General features: G+C 39.7%; 1 protein-coding gene across 1 annotated transcript in view; it reads right to left on the bottom strand.

The window, feature by feature from the left end:
* PLCL2 (phospholipase C like 2) overlaps positions 1–22,988 on the bottom strand; it is a 195,507-nt gene extending 172,519 nt beyond the window's left edge. Inside the window, exon 1 of the mRNA XM_019435630.2 lies at positions 22,515–22,988. Coding sequence (XP_019291175.1) covers positions 22,515–22,868 — 354 coding nt within the window. The 5' untranslated portion in view covers positions 22,869–22,988. The remainder of the gene's footprint in view (positions 1–22,514) is intronic.
* Positions 22,989–23,278: the final 290 nt, after the last annotated feature.

Raw genomic sequence — 23,278 nt, 5'->3', positions numbered from 1 at the left:
AAAATACTAAAAACACAGAAATAACTGTATTTAAGTTACTACTGCCTTAAGAGACTGCCTGAATTCTTCTCTCTGAATTTTTACCATCGTCCACAGTAATACGAAGGTGATTTTCTTTAGTATCACAGTCACTGCTACCTACTACACAGACCCTTTTGAAACTGAGATTAAGACTTCAAGGTCACTCTCCTGGTGGTGACTAAAATGATCCTGCCAGCCCACCAGCTCACAGAGCTGAGAAATAATAACAAGGATGGACTAGGGAGAATACACAGGCCTGGCGTTCAGTGTTGCCATTTAAAACAGTAAGCAAAGCAAAGTCAAAGAGTGAGCGAAATTAAAAATATGAAACCAAAACATGATATTCAAATAAGGTGGAACAGGGAGTATTGAAAACAACATTTTAAGTTACGGACGATAAGAGAAGGGGAAAAATTACAATATGACCTTTAAAATAGGATAGAGGTTTTGCTGGGGTTTTTGAGGGGAGGAGAGCAAGCAGTTTAATGGATTTATGAACAAACTTACAGGAACAGCATGGACCTTTCTCACGTGGAGAATCAAATCGACGGTAAAATGGCAGAAACTGAATCATTCAGATAACAGATTCTCCCCAGATCTATACAGGTTTTACTTACCACATCAGTCATGCAACAAGTACTTTTACCCAGGTGACCAAAAGACATGGAAGAAATCTGGCAGGCAAGAAGTCGCGTATTTCTACGGCAAATAGAGGAGAAAGCAGAGTCCTTTCAATGACACAGGGGCACAGACCCTAAATCAGAGCCCTTAACTCTGGACCGGCAGCCCCTGGTCTCTAAGGCCAGCTTCCTGACTGCTGGGGCTGGAGTCCGCATCTCGCATTTGAGCCTCTCCAGGAAAACTAGGGGAATCCAGCCTCCCAACCTACTTGAGGCTCTTCTCTTGTTGGTTTTAAACCTAACCCCAGGGGACCGCTCTATTTAGACAGCAGAAGAGCCTAAGGCTAGATTAGCTGTCCTCTCTACATATGAAATTAGCCTTCTTGCAAATGCAGTTGCTTGACTGTTCCTCTCACTCTCAAGATGCTCCCTCTTGTCCAGTTCTCACATCCACAAGCCAGGCTAACCTGTCTACTGTTCTCATTTGCGCAGGGGCCACAGCTCCATGACACGTCTTGGGGCCAAGCTTCAATTGACCACTCACGTGAATTAGCTCCTGGAGCTGTTTATGGAGGGCATCCCATTGACAACAATAGAGGCAGAGCACCCCAGAGCTGACCGTACCTTTCCTTACACCTCTGTTCTCCTCCCCATCACCTTTAAAACACAGCCTCCTGATAAATGTGCCCAAGTGTCCCTGGCACACCACTGGGTGCCACCAGTGGATTAAGGGCCCGCCGAGATACTGTTTCCAGCACCCACCCCACCCCCATTCCTACCCTCACATAGTTGGGTGGCACCTCTAGCCACAAGAGATCTCCTCCAACTTGCTGTGCAATGACATCTCTTCCTAGCTATGGCCTGGTGTGGAGCAGGCTGAAAGTGCTCTTTTGGAGCATGACTAATGGATCCAGGGGCCCCTGGTGTTCCGAGGAATAGTGGGCCCAGGAGCTGCCGAATTCTCTCCGGGGACAGGAGATTTCTCACACCCTGTTATTGGGTGACATCTTCTAAGCCATCTTCCTCTTTTTTGCCTTGCTATCTGGTAACAATGAGGACAGCAGGATAAATGCAGGGGGTCAGGGCGCTGCCCCAGAAAGGACACTTTTCATCTACTTTGAAGTAAGGAGCCCAGCAGAGGCCCATATGCCCTGCTTCTCGCACTCTGTTTTACTGTCTTGTTTCCAGGCCCCTCGGGATAGCGTTCATCAATGGCAGCTATTCTTTGGGACAAAAGGGCTATTTAACTATTTAAAAATATTCTTCAACAATACTTTCTTCCCTAACAAAGATGGGTAAGAAGATCTGGCTAATTATGCCATAGGAAAGAATTTTTTCCTTACAGATTCTTTGCTTGGTAAATATTACAGAGTACCAAATGTTCACAAAAAGATTATAGGCTTTCCCCCCAAAGAATGTTAAAGTTCATTTCTACTGTTCTTCCCATTTATAAAGAAGTAAATTAAACTGCTCCATCAAATTGTATGTGTTAATAAGCAGGCCCTCATCGTGATCAGGAGGCACCATAACACTCTTCTGCTGCCAGACTGTGGGTACTCCTCCCGCCTCCAGAGACTGGAGTCCCCAGAGACTCGGCCCTCGTACCAGACCTCTTCTGCAGCGCCTGCCCAGGAGGAGCAGACACAAGCTCCTCTGCCGGAAGATCCACCCATGCCAATGTGGAAGAGAAAAAAACCTGGCCTGAAAGAATAAATGTGAATGGTGATGATGTGCTAACAGAGCAACCAAGCTAAGGAGTAAAGTTACTTGGTGGGTACTCAAGGCCATAACTATGGGACACTGGATATTTTCGTGTTACCGCTTTGCAGCCAATAAAATATATTTTACAGATGCTCTGGGAGTTCAACGGCCATTCTTCTTAACCGCATGGGGCTGTGTGGTGAGAAAAATGCCACAGCATTCAGAAAGTAGACGTTCACCCAAAGGTCATGACATACCAGCCCAGACTGTCAGCCCGCCACAATGGGGGGTGCTGAAGCGTCACTGGATCGGTTCTCTTCCCCCCAGCGTAAATTACACGTACAAATAGATATCTGTCTCACAAGTGTCGATTTATCATCTTCCATGAGTAAAAAGGATTTTTACCACGTTGCCACCTAAACACAAGATGAGGTGGTTAAAGGAAATGCAAAGACTCCTTTCAGCAAAATCTGAAATGTACAATCACCTATCTCTAGAAATAGTGCTCATGTCTCAGTCCAATTAATTCTTCCTAAAAAATATTCCCAGCGGGGAGGTTCTCCCTCCACATGCAGAATGTCATAGGTGCGCCGATGTCCTTTGTCTTATGAGGGATAGAAGAGAGCCAAGAGATGGATGAGGAAGCAGTGCTGCACAGTAATGATTAATCCAGGCAGATCAAGGCTCCGAATAACCAGCCCAGGCCTTTCGGGGGAACTGACACAACATACTCCTTTACTTGGATCAAAAATACATTCTTATGGTACAATCATGAGTACAGTGTAGACCATCATTTTTGTACTTGAAAATCTGTCTCTCCAGATTTGACTAAGGAGTTTTTCCCCTTCTTCGGTATTTTGTATCCCCTCAGAAAAAGGGCAGCTCAACTCCTTAGAGGAAAGCTCCTGTGAGATAGCTGAAGGTTTTGCCCTACCCCTGTCCCCCACCAACCACAGGATCACCACTAGCCTGTCACTGTGTAATCCTGGAGCTGCCTGTTCTCTCATATGTAACAGAGCTAAATGCAGTGAAGACCTAATATAGGAGAAAGCCTTCAGAGCCGTTCTTAACCCTAGCTATACCTTAAAATCTCCCAGGGCACTTTAGGAAACCCCCCCAAAAGTCTAATTTAATTGGACTTGAGTAGATCTACACATTATTAGTGTTAGAGATCAGATTTAATTCTGGTGTCCTAAAATGACCCATCTAAAGATTTGGTGTTTTCCCCACCAGGAAGAATTGTCAGATGGGACAAGATAAGTGTTCAGTAGAGCTAAAATCGTATGCTGACCGTCTGGGAGTCTAGGCATTCAGAGGTAATCAAACAACTCTCACTTTTGTCTTAAAGACCTGGATAACTGGTTTTTGTTTGCTAACTGCTTTTGAGACCAAAAAGCGCACTCTAGAAAACTGTCATGCAGAGAACAGGTGCTCCACAAATGAGTGGTTCTCAAAGTTTTGTATGAGTGGCACACTTTCGAATATTAAACCTTCTGAGCGCACCTGAACAGATTAAGATGCTCAACACGACACCAACAAGTCATGCATATCCCCAGCAAACACAGTAGCGTAAAACTGACTACAGTGACCAGGATGCCCTTCGCCACGGAGTCACCTTCCCACCCAAGTCCCATGACCTATGTGCCCTCGATACAGTCCATGAAGAAACGGTCTTCACATTACTCCAGCAGGCTGCACCTCCCTCAACCTGCCCTCTGCGCCATCACTCAGCTCAGGACTCCGCCGGGTCCTACCACAGCACAAACGTTCCACTGCAGCTAAAAGACATTTCACGTATTGATCAACAGACAGCAGCACACTGTGAAAGGCACTGTCTGTCACCTACTGCAGAGTGGAGTAGCCAATGAAGCACCTGACTGTGATTAATTTTCACAATGGACTTGTTCAAATCAACTTATTTATTGAAGTATGATGTACCCCCAGAAATATCATGAGTGTATACAATTCAATGGATTCTTACGACACGCCCACTCTCAAAACCATCCCCAGATCCAGCAGCCAAAAATTACTGTCACCCAGCACCAAAATTATTATTGGTACCACCCCCCGTCCACCAGTCATTAGCCTCAAATGTAACCACTATTCTGATTTTTATCATCACAAATTAGTCTGCCTGTTTTTGCACTTATATAAATGGAATCATACGATATGTATTGCTTTACCTCTGGTGTCTTTCCCTGAACATTATGCTTGAGACACTGGCGTGGCACATGTAGCAGTTATCTGTTCATTTTGTTCTTTCTTTCTGTTTTTTTTCTTTATAGTATTCCATTATATGATATGCTATTTTACAAGATGGGCATTTTGAGTTTGGGGCTGTTACAGTTAATGCTGCTATATAAGCATTCTTGTACATATCTTTCAATCTAGTACATTTGGGTATATACCTTGCTATATAACTAGTAAGAAAGACAGTGTGGTATGAACAGAAGGATAGGCAAATAAACCGAAATAACAAAATAGACTCCAGAAACAGACTCTCACATACACAGCCTCTTGATTTATGACAAAGGGCCAATGCAATGCAGTGAGGTGAAATGATATTTTCTTTTTTAATTTTTTTTAATGTTTATTTATTTTAGAGACAGAGCATAAGTGGGGGGAGGGGCAGACAATAATAATTAATGACAATCTGAAACAGGCTGCAGGCTCTGAGCTGTCAGCACAGAGCCCGATGTGGGGCTCGAACCCATGAACCATGAGATCATGACCTGAGCTGAAGTTGGACACTCAACCAATTGAGCCACCCAGGTGCCCCTGGAAATGATATTTTCAAATAAATGGTGCTGAATTAATTAAATGGATATTTATATGGAAAGAAAATCTTGACCCCTATCTCCCACCATACAGAAAAATAAATTCCAGATATATTGTAGATGTAGCTGTGAAAATAAAGGTTCTAGACATTAAATAAATGAATACCTACATGGTCTTAAGCTAAGTAAAGGTTTCTTAAACATGACACAAAAATAATAACCATAAAGGAAAATACTGATAAATTGGATTCACTAAAATTAAGAATTGTATTCAATAAAAAGACACCCTTTAAGACAGGAAAAATACAACTCACATACTAGAAGACATTTTAAATATACATATCATACAAAAGATATATCCAGAAAATGTAAAGAAGTCCTACAATGTTTTAAAAGAGAAAAGGCCAATTTTTTAAATGGGCATGTAACAAAGGAGAATATCCATATGATGAAGAAAACATATGAAAGGGTGTTCAACATCATTAATTATCAGGGAAATGCAACCTAAAAGCCACAGGAAGGTACTATTATATAACCAAACTAAGTGTTAAGAAAGCATTTAGAGCAACCAGAACCTGGTGGGTGAAAAATCACATAATAATATCTACTAAAGCTAAACGTACATATCCTATGTCACAGCGATTCTACTTTAAAAATTTTTTTAATATATAAAAAATTTACGGAAATATGTTTAGAGAAAGCCTTGAACAGATCTCTTTCAACAAACCATCAAAAACTCCAAAGATAAACACATCCTTAAAACTGGCATTGTATCAGGAATTCTATTAGTTCCAATATGAAACATCTGAATAATTCTTTAGATATTTATATGGACTATTAGCACAGATTGGTAGAAGTAAAAATCTAAGTTAATCACTGCATTTCCTTCAATAATAAACATTAAACCATATTAGCTATTTGAAAAATCACATCTACTATGCCCACAGGATATCAGAGCTCAGAAGGAAGATGAAAAATAAAAGATAGCAGGAAACCATATGGAGAGAGTCATATGGCTTGTGATTCTAATGGTAACTGCAAATGAGGTCACTTATCCCTCTGTGGCCACACTAATTGGTCAAGAGCAATAGAGGCTTCATCAGCAATCCTCATAAAAAAAGAGCCCACCCCTTCCTGGGCATTTTCAATTTAGAGAGCAACACCTGCTACCCGTCAGTCTCTCACAAGACAGGACTCGAGTCAACCTACCACTACATTATTTGATTTGCTCTTAATCGTTACTATTTATAAACAGAGTCTTCAGAGTATATGCATACACAAGTATAGCATGCGTACACATGCAGCTATCTATAGCAAAAAACAAATTCTCAAAAGTAGTGCTTGAAGACCACATCTTGTTCTATTAATACTCATATACTGCAGTATTACATAACAATTTTTTTTCCAATTGTGTTATGCTAATATGCAAATAAATGAACTCAACCATAGCCAGGAGCTAAATGTACTAATCAGTACGGCCTTGTGTATCTCTAACTACAAAAGAATTTTACATAATCTCTTTCCGTTCTAAATATCCCATGAATCTACATTATTAATTACTTTTAAATCCAGCTGCTTGGTTTCGGGCCATTAATATTTACAAATCAGTATATTTAGCCTGCTCCATGAAAATACCTGAATACTGATTTCCTAGTAATGTATTAATGCATTCTATAATCTCGTAATTATTTGACAATTCCAAAACAATAATAGGGATAGATACTATTAGAAGAAGCTCACCTAAAAACAAATTGTTACTAATTACTATCTGCTTTACCTTCCAGTACCCTAAAGAGTGAATAACTGTAAATCAGCATTTTGTTAAAAAAGAAACAACAAAGGAAAATGACTTCCCCAAGAAGTTTTCAAATCCATCAAAGAAGAGCAGAGAGGAAAAGGGCAAAATCCTGACTTTGTGGATGAGACAGAAATCTACAGCATGGTGGACAGGACTATCACTATGGCTTTTGTTGATTAGGCACATGTTGGCCTCATCCCAAGATTCAGCCACAAAAGGCCAAAATTTCCTAAAAATCACTCAGCTATTTTAGGACTGGTAGAAACTGCCACGATCAAGGAGTCAGAATGCCTTAGGCAAACAGGAGAAAAAAGGAAAAAGTCAAAGATACATTTCAGAAGATAAAGTAGAAAGTGGGTGACAAGTAGTTCAAAGTGCGGGCTTTCAAGTCAATTAAACCTGGTCTCATGTGGTCTTTGCCTCTTACAATTTCTGTGACCTTGCTTTGAAATTCCCAAACCTTGAGGAATGAGTTTCTTGTCTGTTAAAAGGAAATGATAAAGTCTCCTTGCAGGCTGTGGGAAGACTTGCATGAGATGATGCATACAAAGCACTTCTTAGGATCCCTTCTATACCCAATCCTTGAGTTGCAACAAAAGGTAGAATTTCTAACACTGTATGCAAAATATGCTGAGGGATTAAAGATCCTACTTCTACAAGTCTGCCTATTAGTATTCCATATTCTTTATGTATTTTCTTTTTTACTATTAATTCTGCAGCACTCCCAATGAATGTTTTTTGACAATCCAATATTAATGACAATAAAAAGTAATTCAGGTCCTTAAAAACAAGCTGAAATTAAGCAGAAACTATAAACATCACCTAAAGAAACCAAATACCAGGAAAGAGATTAAATGCTTTAACAAAAAGTAAGCTCTCTTGCCATGCTGTTTCAAGTTTGATAGCAGCACATAAATCAAAAGAAATTTTCAAAGGTTTACTCTGATTTCAGGGACACAAAAGGGACAGATCATTTATAGTAACATCTTGCAGAACAATTGTTGAACAAACCAAATTTCTGGATCTAAATTAAATGAAGGTATTTCCTTCCATTTGATTGTTTCCAAAATCATGTATGTGAAATAAATTTCTTCTTTGAAGTACACAGTCCACTGAGTTTTATATTCTATCAAAACTAACTGGAGTTGGAGGAGGTCCAAGATGGCAGCTAGGACGATTCTGAACCTACCTCTTCCACTTACACCAAATCTACAGCTATATATGGAATAATTCCTGCTGAAAAAGAACTGAAAACTTAGCTGAACAAACCCCTCCACAAAAAGGGATAAAAGAACCACATCAAGATGGGTAGAAGATACAGAAAGACAGAGTCTTGCCCAAAACTCCACCCCTAGCATAGCAAACCACAATGGGGCAGGGGGTGGAGGGGTGGTGAATCTCACAGGTCCAGAGACTTTCCCTAAGGAGTAAGAGCATCATTCCCCACATCAGGCACACCAAACCTTGCGACCTGCACCAGAAAGATGAGCCTTCCAAAATGTCTAGCTTTGAAAATAAGCAGGGCTTATGTCCAAAGGATCCAAGGGGTCTATGGGAATCTGAGATACTCATCTTGAGTGGCTTATATATGGATTTGTTCATCCTAGGATCAGCACAAAGGCAGTAGTTTGAAAGGTAACTGGATAATACATGAAGGAGATTCATTTTCTAGTCATAAAACATCTGCCAGAGGGGCAGGAACCAGGTGGGGTTCTTTAGGGACAGAGGCACTGGTGAGCACCATTATTGCACTCTCCCTCTACCTTGCTAGCTCAGGTGGGTGTGCATGGATACAGCCTTGCTAAAGCTGCCAGTATGCCCCATCCCAATGCTCTTCTCCTATATCTCTAAAGCTGCCAGCATGCCCTGCCACAAGTACTCTTCCCCAATATCACTAAAGCCACACCTGAGCTGCACCCTCGGAACTCTCCCACTGCCTGATGAAGAGTTCAAAGCAATGGCCATGAAGATTGTCACCAAATTCAGAAGAATGAATACAATGAGAACTTCAACAAAAAAATAAAAAAAATACAAGAAAGTACCAAACAAAAGTCACAGAGCTAAAGAATGCAATAACTAAACTGAAAAAATACACAAGAGGAGTTTAACAGCAGACTAGATGAAGCAGAAGAATGAATCAGCAACCTGGAAAACAGGGCCATGGACCTCACTGAAACAAAGCCACAGAAAGAAAAAAATAATTCTAAAAAGTAAAGATAGCTTAAGGGATCAATGGAATAACATCAAGCAGAATAAAATTACATTATAGGGGTCAGAGGAGAAGAGAGAACAAGGCAGAAAACTTATTTGAAAAAATAAAGGTTGAAAACTTCCCTAACCTGAGGAAGGAAAGAGAAATCCAGATTCAGAAAACACAGAGAGTTCTGAATAAGATAAACCCAAAGACATTCACACCAAGAAATATAATTAAAATGTCAAAAGCAAAAGATAGAGAATCTTAAAAGCAGCAAGAGAAAAGCAACTTTTAGATACAATGGAATCTCCATAAGACTATCTGCTGATTTTCAACAGAAACTTTTCAGGCTAGAAGCAAGTGACATGACATATTCAAAATGCTAAAAGAAAAAAACTTCCAGCCAAGAATACTCTACCAGCAAGATCATCATCCAGAATTGAAGGGAAAATAAAGAGTTTCCTAGATAAGCAAAAGCTAAAGGAGTTCATCACCACTAAACTGGCCTTAAAAGAAATGTTAAAGTGACTTCTTTAACATGAAAAGTCAACAACTAATAACAAGAAAACATAAAAGTAAAAATTTCACAGGTAAAGAAAAATATATAGTAAAAGTAGTGGATTGACGGGGCACCTGGGCAGCTCAGTTGGTTGAGAGTCCGACTCCAGCTCAGGTCATGATCTCACAGTACATGAGTTCAAGCCCCACACTGGGCTTGCCACTGTCAGTGAAGAGCCCACTTAGGATCCTCTGTCCCCCCCCCCCCACCGCCCCTGCACCCCTCCCCTGCTCACACACACTCTCTCTCAAAAATAAATAAATATTAAAAAAAAAAGTAGATTAGTCACTTACAAAGCTAGAATGAAGGTTAAAAGACAAAAGTAGTAAAATTAACTATAATTAGTTAAGGGAAACACAAAATACAAAGATATAAAATATGGCATCAAAAACATAAAACATGGGAAGCCAGAGTAAAAAATGTAGAGTTTAGAATGTATTAAAATTTAAGTTGCCATCAATTTAAAATAGATTGCTTTATAGGCTGTTATAAGTGAACCTCATGGTAATCACAAAGCAAAATTCTATACTAGATAGGTAAAAGATAATGAGAAAGCAATCTAAACATAACACTAAGGAAAGGCATCAAACCACACAGGAAGAGAACAAAAGAAGAAAGAAACAGACAGGATCTCAAAAACAGCCAGAAAACAATAATGCAATGGCAATTAGTACATACCTATTAAGAATTACTTCAAATGTAAATGGACTACATTCTCCTATCAAAAGACAGAGTGGCAGAATGGATTTAAAAAAAAAAGATTCATCCATATGTTGCCTATAAGAAACTTAGTTCAGATCTAAGAACACACACACCAAAAATAGATAGAAAAAGATCTTCCACATAAATGAAAAAAAGAAAACTGATGCAGCTATACTTATATCAGACAAAATAGACTTTTAAACAAAGAATAGCATAAAAGACAAAAAAAAGTAGGGGTACATTACATAATGATAAATGTACCAACGCAACAAAAGGATTTGTAAATATTAATGCACACAAAATAGAAGCACCCAAATATATAAAGCAAATATTAACAGAACTAAAGGGAGAAATTGACAGCAATACAATAATAATAATAATAATAATAGTACAATACAATAATAGGACTTTAATATACCATTTACATCAATGGATAGATCATCCAGACAGAAAATCAATAAGGAGACCCTGGCCTTACACAACACTTTAGACCAGATGGATAATAGATTTTAGATGGATAGACCAGATGGATATAGAGATGTATTAATTGATACATGCACAACATTCCATCCAAAAGCAGCAGGATACACATTCTTCTCAAGTTTACATGGAACACTCCCCATGATAGATCATGTGTTAGGCCACAAAACATCACAATAAATTTTAGAAGACTGAAATCACAGCAAGCATCTTCTCTGACCACAATTATATGAAATTAGAAATCAATTACAAGGAAAAAACTGAAAAAATCATAAATATATATTAAACAGCATGCTTTGAACAACCAATGAGTCAACAAAGAAATCAAAGGAGAAATCAAAAGAAACCTTAAGACAAACGAAAATGTAAATACAATAATCCAAAAAATCTATGGGATGCAGCAAAAAATAGTTCTAAGAGGGAAGTTGGTAGTGATACAGGCCTACCTCAGGAAACATGAAAAATCTCAAATAAATAATCCAACTTTACACCAAAGGAACTAGAAAAAGAAGAACAAAATTAAGCCTAAAGTTAGTAGAAGGAAGGAAATAATAAAGATCAGAGCAGAAATAAATGAAATAGAAACCAAAAAAAAAAAAAAAAAATTAGAAATTATCAATGAAACTAAGAGGTGGTTCTTTGAAAAGATAAACAAAATTGACAAATCTTTAGCCAGAATCACAAAGAAAAAAAGACAAAAGACTCAAATAAATCAGAAATGAAAAAGGAGTATATGGGTAGCTCAGTTGGCTAAGCGTATGACTCTCGGTTTCAGCTCAAATCATGATCCCAGGGTCATGACATCAAGCCCCATGTCAGGCCTTGTGATGAGCATGGAGCCTGCTTAAGATTCTCTCTCTCCCTGTGCCCCTCTCCCCTGCTTGCACTATCTCTCTAAAAATATGAATGAATGAATGAATGAGTGAACAAGAGAAATGAAAAAGTAGTTACGACAGATACTGTAGAAATACAAAGCACCATAAGAGACTATTATAAATAATTACACACCAACAAATTGTTGAACTGTTGACAACTCTGGGAGATATGGATAAATTCCTAGAAACAGTCAATCTTTCAAGATTGAATCATGAAGAAATAGAAAATCTGAATAGACCAATGCTTCCAAACTCATTTTATGAGACCAGCATTACCCTGATACCAAAACCTAATGAGCACCACAAGAAATTACAGGCCAATATCCCCGATGAACAGAGAGACAAAAATGCTCAACAAAATATTAGCAAACCAAATTCAAGAATATATTAAAAGGATTATACACCATCATCAAGTGAGATTTATTCCAGGATGCAAGGATAATTCAACAGTCACAAATCAATCAACATGATACTCCACATTTAAAAAATGAAGGAGAAAAATTATATGATCATCTTAATAAATGCAGAAAAGTATTTGACAAAATTCAACATCCATTTATGAAAAAAAAAAAAAACTCAAGTTGGTATAGATGTAATGTATACCTCAACATGATAAAGGCTATTTATGACAAACCCACAGCTAAACTCATCCTCAACAGTTTTTCTGCTAAGCTTTTCTGCTAAGATCAGGAACCCACTCTTGCCACTTCTATTCAACACAGTATTGAAAATTCTAGTCAGAGCAAGTAGACAAGAAAAAGAAAGAAAGAGTATCCAAATTATAACTGTCACTATGTGCAGATGACATGAAGACTTCACTGAAAAATTGTTAGAATAAATGAATTCAGTAAAGTTGCAGGATACAAAATCAATATACAGAAATCCATTAAATTTCTATATACTAATAACGAAGTACCGAAAAGATATTTTTTTTTAAAAATCCCATTTACAATTGCATCAAAAAGAATAAAACTTAACCAAATAAACTTAACCAAGGAAGTGAAAATACTGTACACTGAAAACTATAAGACACTGAAGAAAGAAATTGAAAGACACAAATAAATGGAAAAATATTCTATGCTCATGGATTGGAAGAATTAATATTATTAAAATGTCTATACTACCCAGGGTGCCTGGGCAGCTCAGTCAGTTAAACGTCAGACTCTTGATTTCTGCTGAGGTCATGATCTCACGGTCTGTGAGACTGAGCTCCACATTGGGCTCTGCGCTGACAGCAAGGAGCCTGCTTGCGATTCTCTCTCTCCCTTTCTCTGCCCCTCTCCCATTCATGCTCGCTCGCTCTCTCTCTCTCAATATAAATAAAATTTTTAAAAAACTAAAAAATTTTTACAAAAATGTCCATACTACCCAAAGCATTCTACAGATTTAATGTTATCACTATCAAAATTGCAATGGCATTTTTCACAGAACTAGAACAAGTAATTCTAAAATCTGTATGAAACCACAAGAGACCCCAAATGGCCAAGGCAAACTTGAGAAAGAACAAAGCTAGAGGTATCACACTCCCTGATTTCAAACTATACTATAAAGCTATAATAATCAAAAGAGTATGGTACTGGCACAAAAACAAACACACAGATCAAAAGAACAGAATAGAGAGCCCAGAAATAAAGCCACACTTATATGGTCAATTAGTACAGGTAAAAGGAGTCAAGAATATACAACGGGGAAAGGACAGTCTTTTCAATAAATGGTGTTGGGAAAAGTGGACAGCCACATGCAGAAGAATGAAACTAGGCCACTATCTTATACCATACACAAAAATTACACCCAAAATGGACTAAAGACTTCAATTAAGACCTGAAAGCATAAAACTCCTAGAAGAAAACACAGGCAATATGCTCTGTGACACTGGTATTGGTGTTAATTTTTTTATCTGACTCCAAAAGCAAAGGCAACAAAAACAAAAATAAACAAATGGGACTACATCAAACTCAAATGCTTGTACACAGTGAAGGAAAGCATCAACAAAATGAAAAGGCAACCTAGTGAATAGTAGAAAATATTTCCAAATGATCTGATAAGGTGTTAATATTTTTTTTAAATATTTTTTAACATTTAGTTTTTATTTTTGAGAGACAGAGAGAGATAGAGAATGAGTGGGGGAGGGGCAGAGAGAGGGAAACAGAATCTGAAGCAGGCTCCAGGTTCCAAGCTGTCAGCACAGAGCCTGACGCGGAGCTCAAACTCACAGACCGCAAGACCATGACATGAGCCGAAGTCAGATGCTTAACCGACTGAGCCACCCAGGTGCCCCAGGGGTTAATATCTTAAATACATTTTTTAAAACCCTTATATAATCAATAGGAAAAAACACCAACAACAAAACAGTCCAAATAAAAAGTGGGCAGAGGATTAAATAGACATTTTTCCAAAGAAGACATACAGATGGCCAACAGACACATGAAAAGATGTTCAATATCACTAGTTATCAGGAAAATGTAAATCAAAACCACAATGAGACAGGACCTCATACCTGTTAGAATGGCTATCATCAAAAAGATAAGAAATAACACGTGCTGTAGAGAACCGGAGAAAAGGGAACCCTTGTACACTGTTGGTGGGAATATAAATTGGTGCAGCCTTATGGAAAAGAATATGGAGGTTCCTCAAAAAAAATTAAAAACAGAACTACCATATGATTCAGTAATGCTATTTCTGGGCATTTATCCAAAGAAAACAAAAACACTAACTTGAAAAGATATATGTACTCCTATGTTCAATGCACCATCACTTAGAATAGCCAAGATCTGGAAACAACTAAATGTCCACTGACAGATGAATGGATAAAGAAGATGCTGTTTATACAATGGAACTCTATGCATCCATAAAAAGAATGAAATCTTGCCATTTGTGACAACCTGAACCGACCTTGAATTATGCTTATTTATTATTTATTTATTTATTTATATAAATAACATACATAATATACAAATATATATAATATATATAAACTTATATATTTATGTATATATTTTATATATTTTTATATATGAATTTATATATAGATATATAAATATACACATAAATAATATATATAATAAATTTATATAAATCATTTATTTATTATTTATTATTAAATGAAATAAGTCAGAGAAAGACAAATGACTACTAGAGAATTTCACTTATATGTGGAATTCAAAAAGCAAAAGAACAAACATTACAAAACAAAGCTTCCAGATATGGAGAACAGACTGGTGGCTATCAGAAGGGAACAGGCTTGGGGCACCTGGGTGGCTCAGTCGGTTAAGCATCCAACTTCGGCTCAGGTCATGATCTCACAGCTCTTGAGTTCAAGCCCCACATCGGGCACTGTGCTGACAGCTCGGATCCTGGAGCCTACTTCGGATTCTGTGTCTCCCTCTCTCTCTGCCCCTCCCCTGCTCACGCTCTGTCTTTCTCTCTCTCTCAAAAATAAATAAACATGAAAAAATTATTAAAAAAAGAAAAAGAAGGGAACAGGCTTAGGGGGAGGGGCGACACGGGTGAAGGGGACCCACTGTATAGCGATGACTGGCAACGAGACTTATTGTGATGATCACTTTGTAGTGCATGCAGACATCAAACTATTATGATGTACACCTGGCACTAATATAAGGTTTATACCAATGTTACCTCAATTAAGAAAAAACAGTTGAAGTCTAAATAATATCTTCTTTGAACCCCTAAGGTAAGTTACATCATCCATGTCTATTTATTCATCCACTCACACATTTATTCAACAAGTATATGCTTAAAAACATGCTTCCCACAAGACATTAAACTAGGTGTTTTCGCAACCTCTTGGTGAGTAAGATCAAGTTACCTGAGAGGCAGAAAGAAACAGGGCTGTATAGAGATACAGAGTGGTGGCTGGAAGGCAGAGAAAGGAACAATTCATTGCAAGAAGTGATTATCTGAGGAAGACCTTGAAGATGACAGAGAGGAGGGAGGCACACGGGCTGAGAAAAGAGAGGTGTAAATCTGAAGGCTAAGTTGGGCATGGAGAGCAGTCACAGGGGCCTTGTGATCAGTAGCAGATCAGTAGGGTGACCACATTATTTATCATCCAAACCGGGATGCCTCTGAGAAGAAAAGGAGGCACTCTTAATAATTTTGCCAGGACAAAAGGTGTAAATCCGGACTGTCCTGGGCAAATCAAGACGTATGGGTGCTTGGCTCAATGAAAGTGATGTTCAGTACCGTCTGATCACTTAGCTGGGGCGACTGAGGTGCACGCATAGTTGTACTGAGGCACCTGACTTAGAAAGGCACCAAAACAAATCGTTTTTGAAAGCAACTTTAGAATATGTCTGAGAAACTTCGCTGGGTACATTCTGCATATTTCAAAAGACAAGACTCCCAAAACGGGCATGGCAAATCTCCAACTCAAATGGAGCTAAGTGAGTTTGCTCATCTCAGGATAAACTCCAAGTAAGAGAAACTAAAAATCACAAAAACAAACATAGTAGGTACTGTTTATGGAGTGTTTCTTAGGCACCATACTCTGCTCTGAGTATTTCACACACACATCAACACATCATCTCATTTCATCTTTACCCCAACACTATGAGGGGGGATTTAATTTTTTCCACTTTAGAGACTATGTAACTGGACATACAGACTTAAATATCTTGCCCAAGGCCACATAGAAAGGAAGCAAGGGAGCCAGAGTCCGATCCAAGCACCTCACTCCACACCCTCTATTTTTCTCGCCACTATTCTGCCTCCTGAATAACCCAGACGTGCAGCACGTGACCTGAGCGCAGCCCAGCTGAGAATATCAGCTAGAACACGATTTACCTAACTGCCCCTGCCAAGTGACCAAGAACTGGTGGCCAGCAGTGCCCAGCCACCTGCCCTTCTCGACTACTTGGAACTAGGCAGTTGCCAAGTGTCCTGCCAGCAGCCTGGACCACTCACATAATTGTCACGAAAGCTCAGTGTGATTAATTATATGCTTTGAGCACTCTAAAGCTATGCAATTATTCTGACATGAATAAAATACGTACTCCTGAAACTTCCCTGGTGGCTTAGGATTTGTTTGAGCCACAACCAAGTACTCTTATGCCCAGCACAACCCTCTAGATCCACCACAATTATCAGTAGAAAAAAGCTGGTCAGGCAGCTTGCAAACACACAGTTTCTGGTAAACTGGTAAAAATAATCTGAATATCCCTTGCACTACAGAATCCCATTGATATAAAATAAAAAAGGTAACCAAACTAATTTAGAGGTCTCGTAGATGACAGCCAGAACTTCATATTAATAAGAAACAGAGCATCTATTCTTGAATATCTATGTATGAAATAAAGTCTGGGGAGAAAATATGAATGTTCATACTTCATTTATGTCTGCATTTAGGCTGTAGATAACACTGCCCTGTTTTGTTGAATAATGAGGAATCGGTAACTTAAGTATTTAAAAAAAGAAAAAAAAGAATAGTTTAGCACCCTTGCAGAAGACACAGAACTATAAAAGGAACTGAACAGATTCTGGGAGACAGCATTCTAAGAAAATGACTTGAGTGACCAAGATCAGCAATTAAAAAAATAAAATAAACAATTTCCTGTCAGTTGACTATTTGGATTTGGTGAAGGAAAACAACAACAACAACAACAACAACAACACAGATCAAACAACTGGAGGAGAGGCTGGAAAACAAGAAAGGGGGCAAGTAATTTTGGGGGCATGAAAATTAATACCCTCTGATTACTCCTGAAAAGCGAACTCTGAATTGTGACAAAAGCTCTTTGAGTGGGCTAAGACAAGCAGCCACGCCCTGGCCTTTCAACAGTTATCCTGTGTGGCCCAAAATGCATTAGTACAAAGTGAAGTGCAGAGTGGCTGACTGGACATTACATTTTTCTGACTTAAATGATCCAGTCTGCCTATCTATTCAGACAAACTCACTTTATGATCCAGTTACTGTTTGTTTAATATTTATGACATGCCCATAAGTTGGCTGGGCATGCAGTTGTCTCTCCCTTCCCTCCACTCAAAGCAAAGAAACAAACAAATAAACAAACAAAACCCAAAAAAATCTAAAAACCGAAAAATCTAAAGCCAAATGCAGATATTTTTAAGATCTAATTCAAGAAACGGTTATTGAGTACCTGTTATCCTTGCAGAACTGATAAATACAGCCCGGCTTTTGCCTGCAAAAAGTCTAGTTTACTTAAATCATAGGCCAATATAATATCCATATGTACATTTTTTTTTAATTTTGTTTAAACATATATATATATAATAAATGCGAACGTCTGCTTCTTCCCCACCTTGGGGTGCTCAGCATCAAGACACAAGAATATACGTGTTGGTATAAAGGCAGGAAAAAGGCTTCCCCTACACACGATGATACTGTGATAATGACATAATGATACTAAGAAAACTATGAGCTGCTACCTTGGACAAGATCAAACCACTGTCCCAAAGAAGGTGGAGGCTCTGATCAAGCAGCCACAACAGGTAACTACAGCTGTCTGGCTATATTATCCCTCAACTTCTGCCAGCAGGAATAGTCTTTTGGTTCCCTCCAATATCCCCTACATTTAGAGGGAAAAATTGAAGCCAGCATTCCAAACCACCAGTGCTACCTTAATTATACAGAAAATTTAAAACTGTCAGTGTAATCTGGGGGGCAGTAGAGTGCAGCCATACCAAAATGGGGTAAACCAGCTCTGGCACGTTAGGCAAGTGGTTAACCTCTCTGAACTCTGGGTTTTCTTCAGCCTCCGTGGCAGGGGCAGGACCATGTCACAGAATTATATTAAGTACTTTCCACGTGTTTGCACATAGTGTTTAATAAGTAGCACATGGGGCGCCTGGGTGGCTCAGTCGGTTAAGCGTCCGACTTCGGCTCAGGTCATGATCTCGCGGTCCGTGAGTTCGAGCCCCGCGTCAGGCTCTGTGCTGACAGCTCAGAGCCTGGAGCTTGTTTCAGATTCTGTGTCTCCCTCTCTCTCTGACCTTCCCCCACTCATGCTCTGTCTCTGTCTCAAAAATGAATAAACGTTAAAAAAAAAATTAAAAAAAAAATAAGTAGCACGTGCTATTATTACTTTTAGCTACCAAAATCATGCAATGGCTATATTTCCTATTTATTAAAACGTACCCAAGATCAGTGGTTGCCACAGCCCAGGCACGGGAAGGGGGGAAGTCACAAAGGGACCAGGAGAATTTTTGGAGGGCAATGGAATTTTTTATTGTGGTAGTGGTTAGATGAATGTGTGTTTTTGTCAATCTCATAGAACTGGATGCCAACAAGAGTGAATTTTACTTTATGCAAATTATATCACCTTTTTAATATTCAATTATAATATTCAATTATATATACCAACTATAATATTCAATCGGTTTTAATTAAAATAAGCCATCTAAACTAATGGGCACTTTAACTTCATTTCTTGCTAAAATGAAAAAGAAATCTAAGGCCTAAATGCTACTTCACATTTTTAGACCAAGTCTTTGAGTTAAAGGATGGAGGTATTTGTAAAAAATAGATGTCGCCTAAACAACTGACCAAATTAGCTGTTTCAAAAGAAGGTATAGATTGTACTGAATGGTGTGATGAAATGAAATATGGAAAGAGAAAATGAAAGTGATGTTTTCGTTTACTAGATTACTTAAGATGACAAACATAATGGCTCCTTCCCTAAAACTTTGGTAATGGGCCTTTGTAAATAATCTAAAAAGGGTAATATTATTTCCACTAAACTAAGGAAAAGCAGAGAAGTCTGGTGATGAGTTCCATGATTATTTCTCTTCTCAATGTATTTGTAAAAGATTCCATAAGGCTGCTCACTCTGAGTCTTCATCAGCACTGTAGCCATAACCAAGGAGCTTTTAGTATAGATCTGTGCATCTATTTTGGCAGAAAATGTAGTTTTACAACAATTTTTTACTCAACACCATATTTACAAAACAGATGGAGTTCCAAAGAAGTGATTTTAAATGAGAAATATAATTCTGGTCAGCCCACAGTGTATCTCTGCATATGTCCTGCATCTCAGCAATAATACCCTTTCTGTGCCCACTGCTTATCACATCCAGGCTGTTATTTCCCCCTCTGACTTGGGGATCCCCATACAAGAGGAATGTCAAGAGGGTAATGAAGATGAAAGCTAGGAAAAAGGTATAGCTCACAAGCCCAACGTTTCAACTAAAGCAACCCCATAAATACTGGCCTCTGTGCCTCAGCCAGCAACTCCCTGCCATGACCTCAAGTCCCCGATTATCACCTTGCTTACCCATCTACTCCCGCCCCAATCTTTTCATCACCTGACTGAACTCATCCCTTATATTCAAAAAGAACATAAAGAAACTACTGAAGAGGTGTCGCTATAGCTTTTTGACATGAGCTTCTACTAAGTTCTTCTACTGTTTTTTAACAAAGGTGAAATAATTTCTGCCATTCATATGACAAAAATGTCTGTGCACTATTCATTGCAAATATTTATGAAATTTGATGTTAAAGAATATTAGACAATATTAGAATATTGTCTTGATACTGTTATGTCTGCAGAAAATACCACACTAAGTTTCTAAAATCTTGATCCTTCAAGGCACCAATTCAAGGGGAAATATACCAAGTAGTTACCGACTTAAATATAGCATACCGCTTTCCTATAACCCAGGCTTGATCAACTTTCAACACTATTTCCATAGTTTCAAAGTGTGTTTAAGAACATGCACATTGACAAAGAGGAAAGAAAAAGGAGTAAATCAAGTCATCTTAGGAGGTGTAAGTAAATGAACAAGATATGAGACTAGTAAACACCAAACCACCAATTTCAGAAATTAACAGAACTTAGAATAAACATGTACTTTCTTATCATTCCTCTATTCATTCAGGAAACAATCTATTGAATCCCTAATATGTTCCTGGCAATATGTATCCAGGGATACAACTCTGAACAAGAAACCAATTGCCTTTTTAGAAAAAAGAAAAATGACAAAGATATCTTTCAAAGTTTCAAAACTCAAAAACCAGTGATTGCTGAATAATTAATGATTTCCCCATGTGCTTCTAGAATCTTCAATGAAGAAATGATATCTACCGACAAGTTCTCAATTCCACATATCAGAAATATTGGCAAATCATCCTTCGTCCTATTCTGAATATAAAATTAAAATAGCTGTTTTAAATAAGTTACACTGTGAATCCCACTATGGACACCAATAAAGCTTGATTTTTCTTTTTAAAGTACAAAAACAGGCTCTCCAACAAATTAAATAAGAAGAATTAAAATTAAGTAGGTTGGTATCTTCTCTGGAATTTTACCTCAAATTTCATTAAAACCGCAATGCAATATCACTACAAATATCTGGTAACCAATAAAAACAGAGTTGACACATAACTCTGTTCATAGGATTGATGATCATGCATAGTTGAAAGCAACTTCCATGGAAACAGAAGCTACACAGCAAAAGAAAATGTAAGTCACATTTTAAAAGCCAAGTATGTAGCAAAAATATGTTACTTTCCTTAAATTCTCAATGCCTACTGCAGGTAGTTAACACACTTGATCTTTAAGCCCTTCACTTGTGCCCTTGCCCAGACATAAACTGTACAAACAGATGACAAAGCGAAAAGCAGTTTCACAACTGCCTGTTACAGAGGGTAGGAAGGTGGTATATTTCACTAGATTACTGCAGAAGCTGATAACACCACCAGACACTACAGAGTACTTAGGAAGATTTCTGCAGGTCCAATTAAATTTCAAATACCACCAGTGCCAATTCTCTTTACTGTGGCCTGTTTTGCCCTCTCTCCCATGGGTTATCAGCCACAGGAAGGGTGGGTGCAGCCCTGTCAATGTGCTTTGCTGCTCATTGTCCTGGTAACCCCTTGATTTTCAGAAAGCAATGTTTTCCTATTTGCTCTGAACTTAAGCAGAATGAGCTACTCTTGCTTAAGGCTCTGCTCTTCTTAGCTCATCAACTATTTTTTTTCACTTCAGGTCACGAGAAATATTTTTACACGGCAGACCAAAATGTAGTATTAGAATGAAACCACCACAAACTCAGGAGTTCCTAATATTACTTCTTAAGCTTGAAATGCACAAAACAATTGCTGACTTTCTGCTGCTAAGTATCACTATGCAAAAGATACCAAAACCAAGCAAACTGCTCAAAAGAACTTCCACAGAACTGGAGGCCTGCCTACTGCAGCAAGGAAAAGATTAAATTGTGCAGAACTGTAATGTCTCAGTGCTTTTGAGCCTAAGAAAGCGGAAATCTTCATTTGTGTTTAGAAAACCTACTCCATTTCTCCGTTTGAGTGAGGGACCAGAGATTTTGCACCCTCGAAGTGTAACCATTTGCAAGAGGCAACTAGATACAGATCAGAAGAATCCAATTAAATAAGCTGGTTCACCCCCTGGGATTTTTAAGAAAATGTTTTCACATAACCACTGTATTTAACATACAATAGACACGTTACAGGCACAGTCTGTTACCAGTCAAGGCTACCACAGAAGAGAATGTCCTGCCCAACCAGGTACAGGCCATAATTCCAGGCCAGTCCTGGAAAAGGTGACAGCCCCAAGTTCAACTGGGGATGTCTGAGCACAGCTTCCCCTGCACATTAAGGATCACCTCTCCATTCTTTCCAAATGCCGTGTGCATCCAATCCCTGTTCAAGCACCCCAAGTACCCATGCACCAGTGGTTCCCGTAGGCAGGGGACTCCTCGTATAACCCCCTCCTTCCACCACCACTCTCCTCTCGGGAAACTGACCCCGAGAACGGCTGGGGGTGGGCGATGTGCGCCCTTCTCTCACCTACCTTGATGATGCTGCTCCGGCGGGGCAGGCCGCCGGGTTTGCTCTCCCGGGGGAGGGAGCAGGCGGCCGGGCTGGGGGTCGGGGCGAGCGCGGCGCCACGGGGTCCCCTGGCGGGGCTGGCTCGGGCTTCGTCCCCGGACACGCCGAGGCTGCAGTCTCCGTTGGAAACCCCGCCGCTGTCATAGCGCGCCCGCCCGTGGCCGAGGCGACCTCCCCCGCCGCCGCCGCTGCTGCTGCCGCCGCCGCCGCCGCCTTCTCCGGCTCCAGCTTTCAGGGCGCCCTTGGCGCCGAGGGCCGGGCCCGGGGAGGTGGGCAGGGCCCCGCCGGCGGCGCCCCCCCGGCCGCACTCCGCCATGGGCGCCCCACGACCCGCCAGCACAAAGCCGCGTCCCCGCGTCCCCGCGTCCCCGCCGCCGCCTCGGGCCGCCGCGCGCGGCCCCTCCTCCTCTCCTCCTCCCGCCGCCGCCTCCTCGGCCGCTTCTTCCGCTTTTTTTTTTTTTTTTTTTTTTTTTTTTTTTTTTTTTAATTTAGATGTGATGTTTGTTTCGAGCTCGCCTCGCGCACGGTTCAAGTCGTGGCGGCAGAATTATCGGAAGATTCCTGCAGGGGAGAGAAGAGAGAGACACAAGTCAGCTCCGGCGGCAGCGGCGGCGGCGGGGCCCCGGCTCCCAGTACCTGGGGAAGGAAAACACGCCCCGGCACACGCGCCGCCGCGGGCGCCAAAAATAACCCGCGCGGGCCGGGCGCCCACCGGGCCACGGGGCA

Source organism: Panthera pardus, unplaced genomic scaffold, assembly GCF_024362965.1.
Source record: "Panthera pardus isolate Hobbes unplaced genomic scaffold, ASM2436296v1 HiC_scaffold_16, whole genome shotgun sequence".
NCBI lineage: Eukaryota > Metazoa > Chordata > Mammalia > Carnivora > Felidae > Panthera > Panthera pardus.
This window is presented reverse-complemented; position numbering and strand designations above follow the sequence as displayed.